Source organism: Mastomys coucha, unplaced genomic scaffold (assembly GCF_008632895.1).
Source record: "Mastomys coucha isolate ucsf_1 unplaced genomic scaffold, UCSF_Mcou_1 pScaffold21, whole genome shotgun sequence".
Classification (NCBI taxonomy): domain Eukaryota; kingdom Metazoa; phylum Chordata; class Mammalia; order Rodentia; family Muridae; genus Mastomys; species Mastomys coucha.
In genome coordinates, this window is record NW_022196904.1 from 65,803,601 (window position 1) to 65,819,475 (window position 15,875).

The window sequence follows — 15,875 nt, forward strand, 5'->3', positions numbered from 1 at the left end:
AATGGAGCATCTATCTAGCCTTCATAGGGCCAAGGACCTCTCCTTCCATTGGTGCATGACAAGGCCATCCTCTGCTATATATGTAGCTGGAGCCATGTGTACTCCTTTGTTGATGGCTTAGTCTCTGGGAGTTCTGGGGGATAAACTTTTCTTTTGGCTGTTCTTATTTCAGTGATGAGAGGAAGAGTTTCAGAGTAAGTAAGCTAGTTTAGTTTCTAGTGGCTGTTCTCCAAAGTCTAGCTAACTTACTTACTGCTATAGGCTTGTGACTAAAAGAGTTAAATTGTCTGAGGGCTTTATCTTCTTGCATGCTGTAGCTTCAGTATCGTTATATTCTATCATCTTCTATAAGGCACTTGACTTGCATGCCTTTGCAGATCTATTTTGGTGAGACTGATTTTTTGACTGTCTCAGTGACCTCCCAGTACAAGAGTCTTTCCAAAGCATACCTCGGGCATGAGGGGTGTATTCTCATCCCACTTCTGCCCTTAAGAATACTGAGAGTTAGTTTTACAGGACTTGCCATTTGACAGCTTCCACTTTAAATTCTGTTAGCCATTTTTTTTCTCTGTCTTCGGGGACACATAGGTAGACTATCTATCAGTGATACCTAAAATTTTCCTTTTGATCATTCCATGTAATTGAAAAACAAAAACTATGGTATTAGATCCCACAGATTTGGTTTTTTGATTTTTGTTTGGTTTTTTTTTTTTCAATTTTTGTTCTAAAACTCTCTTATGCTGCACTCCTCAGTGAGTTACAGGATCAAATTACTAAGTACTTAGTAACAGCTAGTATGAAATATTTTGAGAAATAAGTTTTAGTAAACTTGAAATGCACCTGAGTCTTCTTTTATTAGAAGACCTTGACTTCAAATTTAGAGGACTTCCAGGATATTGTGGGAGTTACATTTTTTATGGGAAAACTATTTCTATCATGAAGTAATACATTGTTGTTAGACCTAATATTGTAAGTGTCTAATACTTATGTTTATATAACTGTACTTCCAGTAAAATTATTGTGGCTACCATTTCTCATTGTCTTTAGAAGAATGTATCCTTGGCATAGAAATACCATTTAGTTTTAATGGTAGCCTCATTGATGTTCAGTATATTTTTTCACTATTAAGACACTTGGCAAATAGTGAGATACTTACTTTTTATCCTTTGTAGTAGGCAGAAAGCTGCAAAAATCAACTTCAGCTTTGAGTGTTCGGAAATTCTCAAATCTATTTAATTCAAAGTATTGGTATAGTACTATTGAAAAACAGCCAGGTTATGGTAAAAAAAAAAAACAAAAACAAAACAAAACAAAAAAACAATAAAACCTCAGTAAACTTCCATATCACAATAAGCAAATTGTTATCCCAGAACATTACTAGTCTCATTGGAATTTCTTTTTTATTATTATTATTAATCATTTTATTTGTTTACATTTAAGTTGTTATGCCTCTGTACTCCATGAACCCTCTACACATCCCCTTTGCCTCTTAACATAGTGCTCCTCCACCCACTCCTGCCTCACCCCTCTATCATCCCCCTTCTCAGGGGCATCAAACCTCCACAGGACTAAGTACCTCCTCTCCCACTGATGCTGAATGAGGCAGTCCTCTGCTACTTAGGTAGCGGGAACTCTGAGGGGTCTGGTTAATTGATACTCTTGTCCTTCCTATGGGGTTGCAGTCCCTTTCAGCCCTTCCCCTAACTCTTCCATTGGGGTCCCCAGCTCAGTCCAAAGGTTGACTGTGAGTATCTGCATCTGTCTTAGTCAGGTACTGGCAGAATGTCTCAGAGGACATCCATACCAGGCTCCTGTCTGCAAGCACATCTTGGCATCAGAAATAGTGTTGGAGTTTGGTGCCTAAAGATGGAATGGATCTCATGGTGGAGCGGTCTCTGGATGGCCTTTCCTTCAGCCTCTGGTCCATTTTTGTCACTGAATTTCCTTTAGACAGGGACAATTCTGGGTTAGAATTTTTTAGATGGGTAGGCCATGACTATCTACTAGAGGTGGTCTCTTCAGGTTCTATCTCCCTGCAGTTGGGTGTTTTGGCCAATGTCATCTCTATTGGATCCTAGGAGATTCTTGAATCTCTGGCATCCAGAACTTTCTAATGGTTCCCCAAATTCCCCACCACCCCACTACTACTTATTTTTATTCATTTTCCTGGCCCTCTGGACTTCTCAACTTAGAATCTTAAAAATATAAAAGCTAAAGAGTCTTTTTGAGTCCAGTGTCTAGCATTTCTCAAATGGTTCATTCAGTTCAAAAATGCCAGTAAGATTAATGAGGAGGAAGTAGTCAGATATATTAAGAAACTTGGTTAAGCAGCTTTAAATTACATTGTAAAGGCCCAAAGCAATATTTGGTATGCTGTACTTCCCAAATTTATTAATTAGGAAGGCATAATAATATAAAAACCATTTATTCTCTGTGAGACTTTTATTCTATAGAATACATTTTATTGTATGCCTACTCAGTGTTTGCAGCTCAAAATCCCTAGGTATATAGTACAATAGGTCTGCATGTTATTTTGTGTCTTAAAATAAAAATATGGTTTAAATGTTATTTTTCTGCAATAACAGTTAACAAGTTAATGATAGGTTTATTTTCTTCTGTTTATAATTTGTCATGGAGATGGCCCATGTTATCTCATACTCTTAAAGTCTCTACACTTCAGGAATTTTAGAGGCAATAATTTTGGTGGCAGTGGTAAATTAATCTGTTTTTTTTTTTTCCAGAACCACATATAAGAAGTCATAGTAACTGAAGTAAATTCTTTTTCAGCAATAAAAACATTGGGAACTCTTAGATTTGCTGCCATAGATTTTCTTGGTACCTAATCACATATGTATTTAGTTTTCATTTATTCCACAGAAATCAACCAGTAGCTTTTTTTCTTGGACAAGTTCATATTTTTCTGCAATATGAATTTGACTTTTTTCTTGTATAGTTTACCAGAGTGCTAGCTTAGTGCATTGCTTAAATGTGCAGTGTAATCCTGGCAGTTCTAGGAGAACTGAATGCCTATGTCATTGAAGGCTCCAGGGCTAGAAAAGCTCTAAAGCCATTGTTTTGGCCAGCAGTCTCTTGTTTTAAAGCTAACCAGGGTATCATAGGTTAAAATGCTTATAATTTCATAAGTAGATCCTGCAGAATTGGGAGGCAGATACTTCCTATCGAGCCACTGTTCTCAAACATGGTAAAAGTAATGGAAGAACCCCAAGTTGTCAGGTACAGGAAAACGGAATGTGGAAGAATTCCTTTAATGTTCCATTTACTTTACTCCTACCAGTTGAATATTGACGTTAGTAACAATTATAACTTTACATTTAAAATGTAGAACCGATTTGAGGTTGAAAGAGTTTAAAATGCCAGTAATGGCATTGTGGAGTGTCTTCAAATCTCTCTCAGTTTTACTTGTAATAACCCTAGAGACTCTCCAAACCAACCTCAAAGAATAAAGTGTGTGTGTTTTTTCCATATAACAGTAGTTATACAGTAGCTAGATAGCTATAAATGATCATATTAAAAATTGAAAGCCATTCACCTTTGTGCTTGAAGCTTTGGTTGCTTATAAATTTTCAATAGTAGTTCAGATCTTTCTTGTTTTAATAGTAATTCTTAATTCATTTATCTATTAATTTACCCATATTAATGTTTCATAGCAAAATAATTATATATATTATATATTATATATTATAATTATATATTATATATATAATTATTTTCCTGCTTACTACCCTGCTAGATCACTTAGCCTTGGAATTTTAGTTGCGTGGTTACATTTCTGTTAAGGGAGAAGAAGAATGCATCTGCCCCATTCATTTTATTGCTGCCAACTTGAAAAAGACCTATCCGTCTGCCTTCCGTCTGGTTCCCCTCACTTCACAGTTGGGGATTGATCTGGAGAAGTCTCCCACACTAGAGGCAGAGCCAGGACTCTTTTGCCAGCACTTTGCTCCTCTGGTTCACTAATCTATTTCCAGGAATTCTCAGAAAGCTATCAGATAATATTAGATTATTCCAATGGAAATATTTACAAATGGGATCAGGAATAAAAAATGTAACTTTTGCTTTCTTTTATAGTCTTTGATAATGTCTCAGAAAGATGGCCCAGGGGAACTGAGCATTCATTAAAAACAGAAACTAAATGTGCTTCACCTGTACTTAAGCATAACAACCAATGTTTTCAGTTACCCAGATCCTGGAGAAAATTCACTTTGTTCATATTTCCATTCTAATTTGAAGGGTCCCAGTTTAATTTCTCCTCCTCCTAACCTTTCTAAGGAAAAGGCACAATGTACTGACGTTCAGAGACTTTGTACTTCTTATCTGTGAACTTTTAGGTGATGCATTAATCATCAGGACAAGATCTTTGTATGCTAACTTTACCTCTGTGGCTTTTGTTTTCTAGATTCACGGTCCTTCCACAGTACCAGTGCCAACCTAACCGAGAGGTACGGGACATTTAGTCTCTTACTCCCTTTCCCAGAGTGAAATGAAGACAATACTAACTAGCTTGCCATGTTTAATTAAGTACTCTGAGTTCTTTGAGCTTACCCATGTTCTGATTTCCTCAGATGGTAAAGTTGAAATCATTAGAAAGTCTTTTACAGTGTAGGCTTTATCTTGGAAAATTTGCTCAATCACTTTATCATCTTATTCTTTATATTGTCTATGATAAAGATGATCGTTTGCTTTTATTTATGTAAAATATACTTATATTTAACATACATTTAAATATACTTGGCTTATAGAGATTTTCAATTTTGAATAAATTTAATACTTTGCTTCATAGATTTATGCACATATATACATACATGCATGCATATATGCACACATATGTGTGTGTTGTGTATATAGGCAAACTTTTACAGTCTTTTTATCTTCTTAGTCATTTTAACCTTTAAAGCTGAGGGTTGGTGTTTGTAATTCAGTGGCCGTGCTTAGCATGCATGAGGCTCAGGGTTCCATCCCCATTCCAAAGAGAAAAGCTGTGTGTAGCATATACCTCTGCCCCCTAGAACTGAGGTCATCCTCTTCCTCCTCTCCCGCTCTCTTTCCTAATACTGGGGAACAACCCAGGGATTTGTACATGCTAGGTAAGTGTTCTATCACTGAGCTTCATTCCATCTTGAATACATTTTTCACTTGACAACACACACAAAATCCCCATTGACTCATCATTTATGGTTCTTTGTTTGTGTTTATGAAATTAAACATTGTGATTTAGTATCACTGGATTTCTGATTATTTTTGTTTAGGTTGCCCACTTTTTCACAAAGACTTTAGTTTTGGTTGTGATCTGCAGTCTTTCCAATGAGTGTTTCTCTTTATGGTGCTTTCAGATCTTTTTCTTTCTTTCTCAAGAGCAGTGGTTTTTATGCCATTTCCTTTAAAAATGGACATCTCTATTTTATAACCACTACATATATAAATAAGGCTAATAGGGTCCTTTTATGGTTCTGCTTATGAATGCACTCTCAGAAGCTGAAACTGCAGCCCTGTGGGATGATGCTAAATACCAGTCAAATCACTTAGATGGGTTCTTTGTCCTTACATTATTTATTTAGATCCCAGTATACTTTAAGGAAATCCACTATTATGAATCTCCTAAAATTAAAACATGTCCAGATTAAGTGGACCTAAATTTCACTCAGACTCCTTGACAAGTAAATCAGTAAACTTGGATCTCTAGAATGTAGTTGTCCACATTCTACCTGAAATGTGCTTATTCTTCACCCCTAAGTTTCACATAGCTCTCTGGATGGGACCACAGTTTGTCAGTAGGCCTGAAGACTGGAAAAGTTGTGTGTCCTCTGTTGTTGATGGGCTTGTCCTTGTCCTAAGATTTTGTTTTGCCAGCTTTCTCAGCACATATCCTATCATTCCTTTGTGTGTATGGATTTCCTTTCAAGCAGAGAAGTCAGTATACCCAATACTATTTTTATATTTAATTTCAGATTTGTTTTCATAGTGCATGAGACCATTCAGTAGCTACTGCCTGTTTCTTACCCAGTCCGCCATTTAACATTTCTAGTCCTGAAAAACATAATCTTTTTTTTTATTCAGTATAACAGAAGAAAACTGTAATTTCCTGCCTCCAAGCCCCTCAAAAAAGAATTTTGAAGAAAAGAGTGGGACTAAGGTTAGTCGCACCTTCAGCTACATCAAGAATAAAATGTCCAGCAGCAAGAAGAGCAAAGTAAGTATCCTCTGGGCATTCTATAACAAGCGCTTGCCACCATCTGCCCATAGATGACAGGGAGGAGATGAGTGGGCTTACCTTCAGAACTGCTTGGAAGCAGCCTAACGGCTGAAGCAGAACAGCAGCAGTGCAAGCTGTGGCCAGAGTGTTACCACTGTGTACCACATCCCAGAAGTAGCCAAGGCACCAGCTCAGTGCACCCTTTCAGGAACCCTGCTGCTGAAGGCCGGCTGCCTCAGGGCATGCCGAAGGAGAAAGATCCCATCTCACCTCACCCCACACACTGAGCCACAATACAGAAATTATTAAATCAGGTTTAAAACCCAAAAGAAGGACTTTATGCTAAGACCAAAAGAAATGTTTTTAGGGATAGAGTGAAGAAAATTATGCTTCAGAAAAATTACAAGAACTTTTAAGACTTTCATAGATCTACTTCTACTTAGGATTTGTTCTGCATCCTCTTTAGTGCTTAAGAAGTTAATTAAGACACTTACAACTGAGGCTGAAGAGATGGCTCAGCACTGGCACTTCTTCCATAGGACCTGGGTTCAATTCCCAGTGCCTACATGGTGGCTCACAAACACATTTCAGTTCAGTTTCACAGATCCAGTTGTAGTTGTTAGTTCATTACAGGATCCTATAAAATATAAAAATAAGAAATAAATCTATAATAACTCCACACATATTCTCAATACTTTGTTTTATGTATGTTTAATACTTCTGTGGTATGTCTTTAAGAGAAAGAAATTAAGTTTTTATATTGATTCCTGATCCTAAATGAAAACTATTTTCATTTCAAACAAGTGAGGGTAACACTGTCTCCTCCCTTGCCCCACAGTCTGTTTACTTACCTGTAACCCTCTGTCTGCATACACAAAGAAATAAGCACACAAAGATATACTCAGTAAAGGACCACTTGCAAGGGATCGCAGGTATCTCTGTACATTGTATATATACACACACGTATGCCCATAAACATATCTGCATGCATATATACTGAACTCAACAGCATTCTTATAAAAATGTACCCTCTTTATAGCAAACACACTTTGGGGCAATACCCGTGCCCACGAGTAGTTGGCTGACACAAAATGAGCTCAATGATATTTTTGTTTCATTTTGGTTTGTTTTGCCTTTGTTGTTGTTGTTGTTGTTGTTGTTGTTTGGGGTTTTTTGGTCTTAACTGTTCTTTTGCAAAAGCAAAAATTATCTTGACTTTCATTTTTGTGTTTTTAAAGGATTGCTTGGTATTGATAGTGTTTTGTTTTGTTTTTCTAATAGAAAATGTAGAGAAGTAGGGAGCTCCTGGGAAGAATTAAGAAAGAGGGAAAAAAAACAGATCAAAAATGTTAATTTTTTTCAATTAAAAAAAATATACCCTCTTTCCCCTAACTAAGCCTTTCAGGCATTCAGTTATGTAAGCTAATAGAAATACAGCCAATAAGTTTTACTAAATATATTAGCTTTCTGTATGGTAACAAATTACCAGCTATAATTATCTCTTTAAGAAGGATTCAATTCAGCCTGGCAGTGGTGGCGTATGCCTGTAATCCCAGCACTTGGGAGGCAGAGGCAGGTGGATTTCTGAGTTCCAGGACAGCCTGATCTACAGAGTGAATTCCAGGACAGCCAGAGCTATACAGAGAAGAAGGTGGTTTCGATTTCAGAGGTTTCAGCTTGTGTTCACCTAGTATTGTTGCTTTGGGCCTGTGGTAGTAAAGTGCCCCATGGTCAAAGCATCTACTGGAGGGGAAGCAGACTTCCAGCCCCCTTCAAGGGCACACACCCCATCAGTTCTCTCCAATAGGCCCCAACAAGTGTAGGGAGCAAGCACAAGGACCTTTGAGAGTGCATTCACTATCCTAGAAGTTAGGAGGATGGGATGCATACTGTATTCTACATACTGGTGGCAGTAGCAGAACCTGCCTGTTTCCTTTAGCTTCCTTCCTTCCTCTGTAGTTGCTATCAACAAAAGAAAATTCCCTTGGGAAAACCAAACCATGTATTACTTGAATGGCTTCTCTGCTTACTGGCCTTTAATTCTCAGTTAATCTTGAAAATGTAATGGTCTGGTTTAGATGAATTCAAAATGTTTCTGTTATTTTTGTTTGTTTGTTTTGCTTTTAAACTGGAATCTTATCCAAACATACACACACATAATTATAAGACAAGCAAGTCAGTAGAGACTTTCTCTGATCACCTCTCTTCCCAATGCATGGTGGATTCATCAGTGAGATTGAGATTGCTGAGGGGGTAGGTAATACAGACAGAAAAAAAAAGATAATGAAGTATTTCAAGTAGCAAGTATAGATTATACTCAGGCAGAGCTACATGAGGTCTGGCTTCTCACACATGTTGCCTGTCATCATGTGCTTATATTTCAGCAAAATCCATTACTAAGTAGTTTCTTTTTCCCTTTTAATATTTTTTAACCTGAAATGGCTAGCATTAGGTAAGAGGCAGGTGATGAGATGGCACAGGGGGAAAAGGCTGCCTGTGTTAGAGTCAGGTCTGTCATCACTGTTAAAGAACCACTTGACCTCTTGCCTCCGTTCCCCTCCGTCGTCAAAATGACAACACTCTTTTGCAATTGGCATGGTTCCTCTTTCAGACTTGGCTTGAAGATTTGATCTTTGGGGGCTAAACTGTCTCCAGCAATAGAAACTCCAAAAATTGCAAATTCATAGCTCTGCAGATTGCAGTACGGTTCCCTTTACCATGTGTTTGCAAGTACCCCAGTGGCCAGGCATTTAACATGCCATCTTTCCAGTTAGTGGCTGTTAGCTTACTGTTAAATAAGACTGTTACACAGCTGCTGCAGAATACTGTGACTTTGTCAGTAGAGGCAGAGGTAATAAGAGAAAAATAGTCATATGTCCACCCTATTGTACAGATGAATGAGTATCAATCAACTTTTTTTCCTAACTATTAAATGATGTTTCCTACATTGTTAAAAAAAAAAAAGTGATACCATAGATATTAACACTATTTTTTCTATAAAAATAATGAACTTTCGCTTCTTTATTCTTTTTTGGAGTTAGTTGTTTTCTCTTTTTTCTCAGTGATGGAGATTGCAGGGCCTTGCACATATTAAGTCAGTGATATAACCACTGAAGTGCTAAGATTATTAACTTTTTAATATGTATTAAGACCATATAGTTATTCAGCTGCTAACCAATGCATATGAATATAGTTTTATCTGAATATAGTTAGGAAAGTCTCTCTGAGTAAACATGATGTGTGTGTCTATGAGAATAAAATTATTATAAACTTGGGTTTGTTATCTCACATGTTAAACTGTGACTGTCAACAGTTTCTGGACACTCAGAGTAGCCAATGTTAGCTATCAGACAGCAAATGTTTCACATTCCTAGATAATATGTGTTGCCCAATAGTGCCAAGTTTTTATATGTATAGTTTTTATTATGTAAGAAATTTAGTTTTCAGTCCTGCGTACATAACCTTTGAGTCATCTGTAACATGCAGACGTTGCAGATGTATGGACAGAATGCTTTTTAGAAGGTTAGGAGCCCAAACAGGAAGTGTAAGAGGAAGATGGACAGTTTCTCCTTTGCCGTATTGTCTTTGAGCGGTAGTACTGTTTCCTGCTGAGTAAATTGTGTGTGTTATACACACATTAAGGTCCTTGGATACATACATACTGCTTGCCTTCATAAAGAGAGTGGTCTTCACGCCACCGACTGTCTTTTTTTATCAAGCTCTCATTTTTACAAGGACAGCTTGAAGACACAAGACACATTTTAGACCAGTTCCTAGTCAGATTCAAAAGTTCTCTAACTTAAGAAGGACTTTCTCCCCAGCTGATACACTGGTTAACTTTATAGTGAGCCATTCAGTTCCTAGTTTCTGTCCCTTGTATATGAAAGAACTTTCCAAGATGCCTAATCACATTAGGTTTTCATGCTCATGGAGTATTCTACCTTCTAAAAGGATAGGTTTAGGAAAGTGAAAACTGATTTTCTTGCATAGCACCCTAGTATTATCATGACCAATCTCATCCATTTTTAAATGTTGTTGGATTCTTATTCCACAGTATAGTTAAAGCATGTTAGCAATGGTTAAATATAGACATATTAAATTTAAGAATAATAACTAGTCACCATTTTACCACTGGCAACTTTGCTAAAATATTTTCTTATAAAATATTGCTTTTTTTTTTTTTTTCTCTGTGTAGTACTGGCTGTCCTGGAACTCACTCTGTAGACCAGGCTGGCCTCGAACAAAATATTGCTTTTTTTATGCAACTAGGGATACGTTTTTTTAGTAGATGTGCTTTTTAACTTACAGCATTATGTGTGGTCTTGATCCTTGCCATATTTCCCATTCTCCAATGCAAATGCTGTCCACACATGTATTTGAGAGTTACTTCAGTTTTCTTTCATTTCCTGTGTTCTTCGGGGTAGAGTGGTTAGCTTTACCAGCAGCACTCAAATAGTTAAGACTGTCTCAAGGAAGCGAGCAGCCTCAACCCTCCCCTCATGCCCTTTCTCAACCAGTCTCTGGCTTCCTCTTACCATTTTGCTAATGGTAGCTCTGAGCTGTCTGCCCTGCCGGCATGAGCATCTCCTATGAGAGAACATTTCCTGGCATGGGGGTCAGATCATGTCTGTAAAATGGGGTCGGCTTCCTGAAGTTCCTCTCATAACAGTGAGATTCACAGGAATAAAACATGGGCAGGTAAGAGCCTGACTTCTTCAAAGCAGTGAATTACAACAGGGGGAGGCCATGTGTAGTTCGTTGTTTTGTTTTTGTCCTTGGAGGAACTCCTCTGGATTACTTACTGTAAAGGATGAGAAAATGGACTATTCAGATCTGAAGAACATTACAGATCTTATAGTCAGAGGCCAACCTACTGCCCTAGAAAGTTGTGTTGTTTGATTTTTTTTTTAAACTATTGGTGTATGTTCTTAACCTTCAAGCCAAAAAAAAAAAAAGATGGCTTTACCTTACCAATTTACTCAGAGAAATCTGCAGCAAAAAATTAGCTAAAAGGGTATGCTACAGGTGTGGTAATTCGGGTTCTGTGCACTTTAACAGTTACTATTTTTTGTTCAGAAGAGTTTCCTGTTTTGTAAAGTGGTTTTCCCCCATCCTTTCTGTTTGGTGGGGGGCTTTTTTGTTTTGTTTTGCTTTCTTTTGTTTTTTTTGGGTTTTTTTAGATATTTTCTTTATATACATTTCAAATGTTATCCCCTTTCCTGGTTTCCCTTCTTCTGAAAACCCTCTATCTCCTCCTCCTCTCCCCCTGCTCACCAGTCCATCCACTCCCACTTCCTGGCCCTGGCATTCCCCTACACTGGGACATTGAGCCTTCACAGGACCAAGGCCCCCTCTGCCCATTGATGACCAACAAGGCCATTCTCTGCTACATATGCGGCTGAAGCCATGAGTCCCACCATGTGTATTCTTTGGTTGGTGGTTTAGTCCCTGGGAGCTCTGAGGGTACTAGTTAGTTCATATTGTTGTTCCTCCTATGGGGCTGCAAACCCTTCAGCTCCTTGAGTTCTTTCTATAGCTCCTTCATTGGGAACCCTGTACTCAGTCCAATGGATGGCTGTGAGCCTCTACTTCTGTATTAGTCGGGCACTGACAGAGCCTCTCTGGAGACAGTTATATCAGGCTCCTGCCAGCTAGGCTTGTGTATGTTACTTTTTTGTTTGTTTGTGTGTTTGTTTTTTGAGACAGGGTTTCTCTGTATAGCCCTGGCTGTCCTGGAACTCACTCTGTAGACCAGGCTAGCCTGGAACTCAAAAATCCTCCTGCCTCTGTCTCCCAAGTGCTGGAATTAAAGGAGTGCGCCACCACTGCCCAGCCGTGTGTGTTACTTCTTATTACAAACAAAAACAAAACGATAAATGGACACCTGCCCCATTTGCAAATGAAATGACTAGGGCTCAGGTAAATAACTTCCTAGGAGAACTTAGAACTGCCTTTATTCCTAACCTCTGTGCAGTCCTCTCTACCTCCTCTCACTGACCTGGAGTCACCATTGAACATTGAACCAAAATTAATATCTGAGTTCTAATTACTAAAAAAAAAAAACAGTGTATTTGGGATTATTTAATAGTTCTGATTAGAGTAAGGAAGAAAATGTCATCAGGGACATAAATGTAGTTTGTAAAACTTAAAGAAGAACCTCACAGAACTTTTTAAACTGCATGACATTGTTTTTCTCCTTCAAGCTGATCCAGAATTGCTATTATCCTTCCTTCTGCTCCCCTTGTAAACTGATCCTAAATTCAGCACGCCCTGTGTGGACAATGCTATACCTCACTAAGGAAAGCTCTTCCTCTGTAGGCTCTGCCCGTGTCTCTTAATATAAACAACCCCTGATGGCTCAGAATTCATAAGTACTTCAAATGGGATCTGGAATGTTTGAAAATTGATAAAATGTTGCCCAGGCATTGTTCCTCATTTCTGTCAACAACAGCGGTAAGGGGAAGGCCTTCCTTCCAGGGCTCAGTTAACTGCTGGTTCTTTTTTTTTTTTTTTTTTTTTTTTTTTTTTTTTGGCAGGAAAAGGAAAAGGAGAAGGATAAAATTAAGGAGAAAGAGAAAGAATCTAAAGAGAAGGAAAAAGATAAAAAGTCTCTTAACGGGCACACTTTCAGCCCCATTCCTATTGTGGGTCCCATCAGCTGCAGCCAGTGCATGAAGCCTTTCACCAACAAGGACGCCTACACATGTGCAAGTAAGAGACGTGCTTCTTCCTTCCTTCTGATGAGGCTGTCTTGCCTCACGAAAGCTGGTTTGTTTCTAGTTTCCTGTGCATCCCACCCCTGATCTGTTCCTCATTTGTGTGGAGAAGTAACTCGTGTGTGTTTTTCTTCCAATTTTAATTATGTAACATACAATCTGTTTTTTTTTTTTTCAAACATCTCTAGTTTCAGATTCTGCACTTATAAATTGAAAGAAATCTGGCAATACAAAGCCTTGAACCTTAAAGCTTCTCGGATCCTTTGTCAGATCCTACACACTTATTTATACTGGCCCCCCTCCTCAGACACACACACACACACACATGCATGTATGCGCACATGTAGTTTAGAGATTCAAACTCAGGGCCTGGTATTGAAAAGCAATCTTACTTCTAAGCTGTTTCCCAGCCCTTGTGCACTTATTTTTAAATCTGGCCTTTTGGAATATGACCCAGCCCTCTGCCAGCATTAAATCATAATAGCTACCAGATTTGCTCTGCATGTACGCATATGCTCCATGTTTCTGGTATAGGACTTAGATAACCAGTGTCTTTGTCACAGCTACCTCATCTACAGTTGCAACACAAAGGCAGCCATAGATACAGCAACAAAAAAGCTTCATTCCAGGAAATTTTCATTTACAGATGCTGACATTTAAACTTTTATATGGCATGTCATTTCATCTTTTCAACTATTTTCTTTTTCTTTTAATTATTTTATTCACAGTCCAGTCATTTCCCCCATCCCGGTCCCCCCTCCCACAGTCCCTCATCCCATTCCTCCTCCCCCTTGCCTCCGAGAGGGTGTCCCCCTACCAGACCTCCCACTTCTCGGGGAACCTCAAGACTCTTGAGGATTAAACACATCTTCTCGCACAGAGGCCAGACCAGGCTATATATGTTCCAGGGGCCTTGGACCAGCCAGTGAATGCTCCTGGTTGGTGGTTCAGTCTGGGAGCTCCCTGGGGTCTGGGTTAGTTGAGACTGCTGGTCTTCCTATGAGGTCAGTTCTTTTTCAACCATCTAAAATATAAAAGCTACCAATGGTTCATGGACTACAAAATCAAGCAACAGGCCAAATCAAACACACATACTATAACTTGCAAATATACTTCTAAGGCAGTATTTCTCAAAATTGTGTCACTGTACAAATACTAAGTAATTATATTTGTAAAGCACACCAAGGCAAAACAAGAAAGCTGCTTTGTTCAGAGGTAAGAAAACTGGGAGTCAGCACTGTAGGCCCAGCACAACCAGGAGGCTGTGGTGACTTGTCTCATGTTAGACCTGCAACACATGCAGATGACACAGTAGCTAAGCCTCACACCACATAACGTGATGGCTTGTTTTCAGTCATTTGTTTTGCTTTTGGATCCCAGGTAATCCATTACTCAAAATAATTCAGTTTACTGAGATTGGAAGTTCTAAGAGAAGAGTTTATATGGGCAGATTTAAAGTTCAGTAATAATTTTGGCCTCCTTGCTTTTTTAATACAGAAGAGGAGTAAAGTTACAAGAAGAAGAAAAAAAAACTATAGCCTGACTTACCTGAGTCACAGCCATTAGGAGAATACATTTTTTAAAAGGCTTGGTCACATACATTCTTGTAAAATCGATTTAAAGGATATGTTCTATTCCTTAAAGTAATCTTCAGCCCTGTTTGTTTTACTCTTTAAAGGGAAAAGCACCTAAATCAATATGCATTCCTTTAGGCAAAAATCACACATTATCAATATCCTCCTTGCCTGACTTAACAGGAAATTAAGAGCATCACATAGTAGTAAGCTTCAGGTATGCTTTACGAAGCAGGAAGCTAACCTTGTCCAGCGTACCCAGTATCCTCATCGTGATTTCCTTTGGGACCCAGGTTCCAATAAGGACTCTTCAGTGTTAAATGTCAACACTTTTGCTTTTTGGCCACAGAACATAGTCCACTTCTCAGTATTGGAATTAATTTAATTGCCTACAGTAGAAGTCAATAACACCTTTTTATTTTAACCATATTGTCTATCATATAAAACATTTTAGCATGTTAAACTGGGGCATTTAATATTAAAAACTACATTGAGGTTGTACTATACTTAATAAAGAGCACATTGTAAGGATCAAGACTCAGGTTTGCCATTTTACCTTCTGATTAATTATTAGATGATTGGTATTGTCTTTGATCCATGGCTTCTTGAAAGACTCTGTGTAGCTATCTCTTCATTTTATCTAACACAAAGCAAGGTACTCCTCACACCATGATGAAGTGAGCAGAGGAGGAGCAGCGTTGCTGGCCCACTTCGTGAGTGAGAAGCACCTCTTCTCCCTCAATCTGTGTGTAAAGTGAAGCTGCCTAGCATAAATACCAAGTGAGGCAACAAACAGTGTATTACCCTATATACCGATTCTGTTTCTCGTCTTAAGAGCTCAGGTTAGTTACTTCTCTCATGACAGAATACCTGACAGAAGCATCAGCAAACATATTTGTTTTGTCTATAGTTTCAGTCCATTGAGTACAGAAGGCATGACAGCTGGCAGTGACAGGAGTCTGTGGTGGAGACCTCTCTCAGTCTTGGTAGGTCAGGAAGCAGAGAGGCAGGACTAATTTCAAGACCCTCCCTAGGTACCTATATCCACCAGCTGTGCCATCTAGACACCGTGTCCCAAAGGATCTGTAAGCTCCTACAACACCGCAGCCACGTGAAGACCAAGTGCCCAAAACATATTTCTATGGGGGACAGTTCACATTGGTTCAAACAAACCATAACAGAAATCAATGTAAAGGAGAGCTGCAGTGGCTGGGAATGTATTTCACTAGTAGACCTCTTATCTACCATTGTATATCCTCAGTTCAATTCCCATCACTGGGAGAAAAACAGCCATAGCAATGTACCTTTGTGTTCTAAAGTATTGTTTTGCATATTCCCTCCTCTTCCTTATGAAAGTGCCTTTACTTACTTGGG

The 15,875-nt window shown here is 38.5% G+C and overlaps 1 protein-coding gene across 10 annotated transcripts in view; it reads left to right on the forward strand.

Annotated features, from left to right (window-relative positions):
• Akap13 (A-kinase anchoring protein 13) overlaps nucleotides 1-15,875 on the forward strand; it is a 303,651-nt gene that overhangs the window by 234,508 nt on the left and 53,268 nt on the right. For all 10 annotated transcript variants that reach the window (XM_031387008.1, XM_031387010.1, XM_031387009.1 and 7 more), the window contains 3 exons: nucleotides 4,418-4,460; nucleotides 6,076-6,208; nucleotides 12,748-12,922. In XM_031387008.1, the coding sequence (XP_031242868.1) occupies nucleotides 4,418-4,460; nucleotides 6,076-6,208; nucleotides 12,748-12,922 (351 nt within the window). The remainder of the gene's footprint in view (nucleotides 1-4,417; nucleotides 4,461-6,075; nucleotides 6,209-12,747; nucleotides 12,923-15,875) is intronic.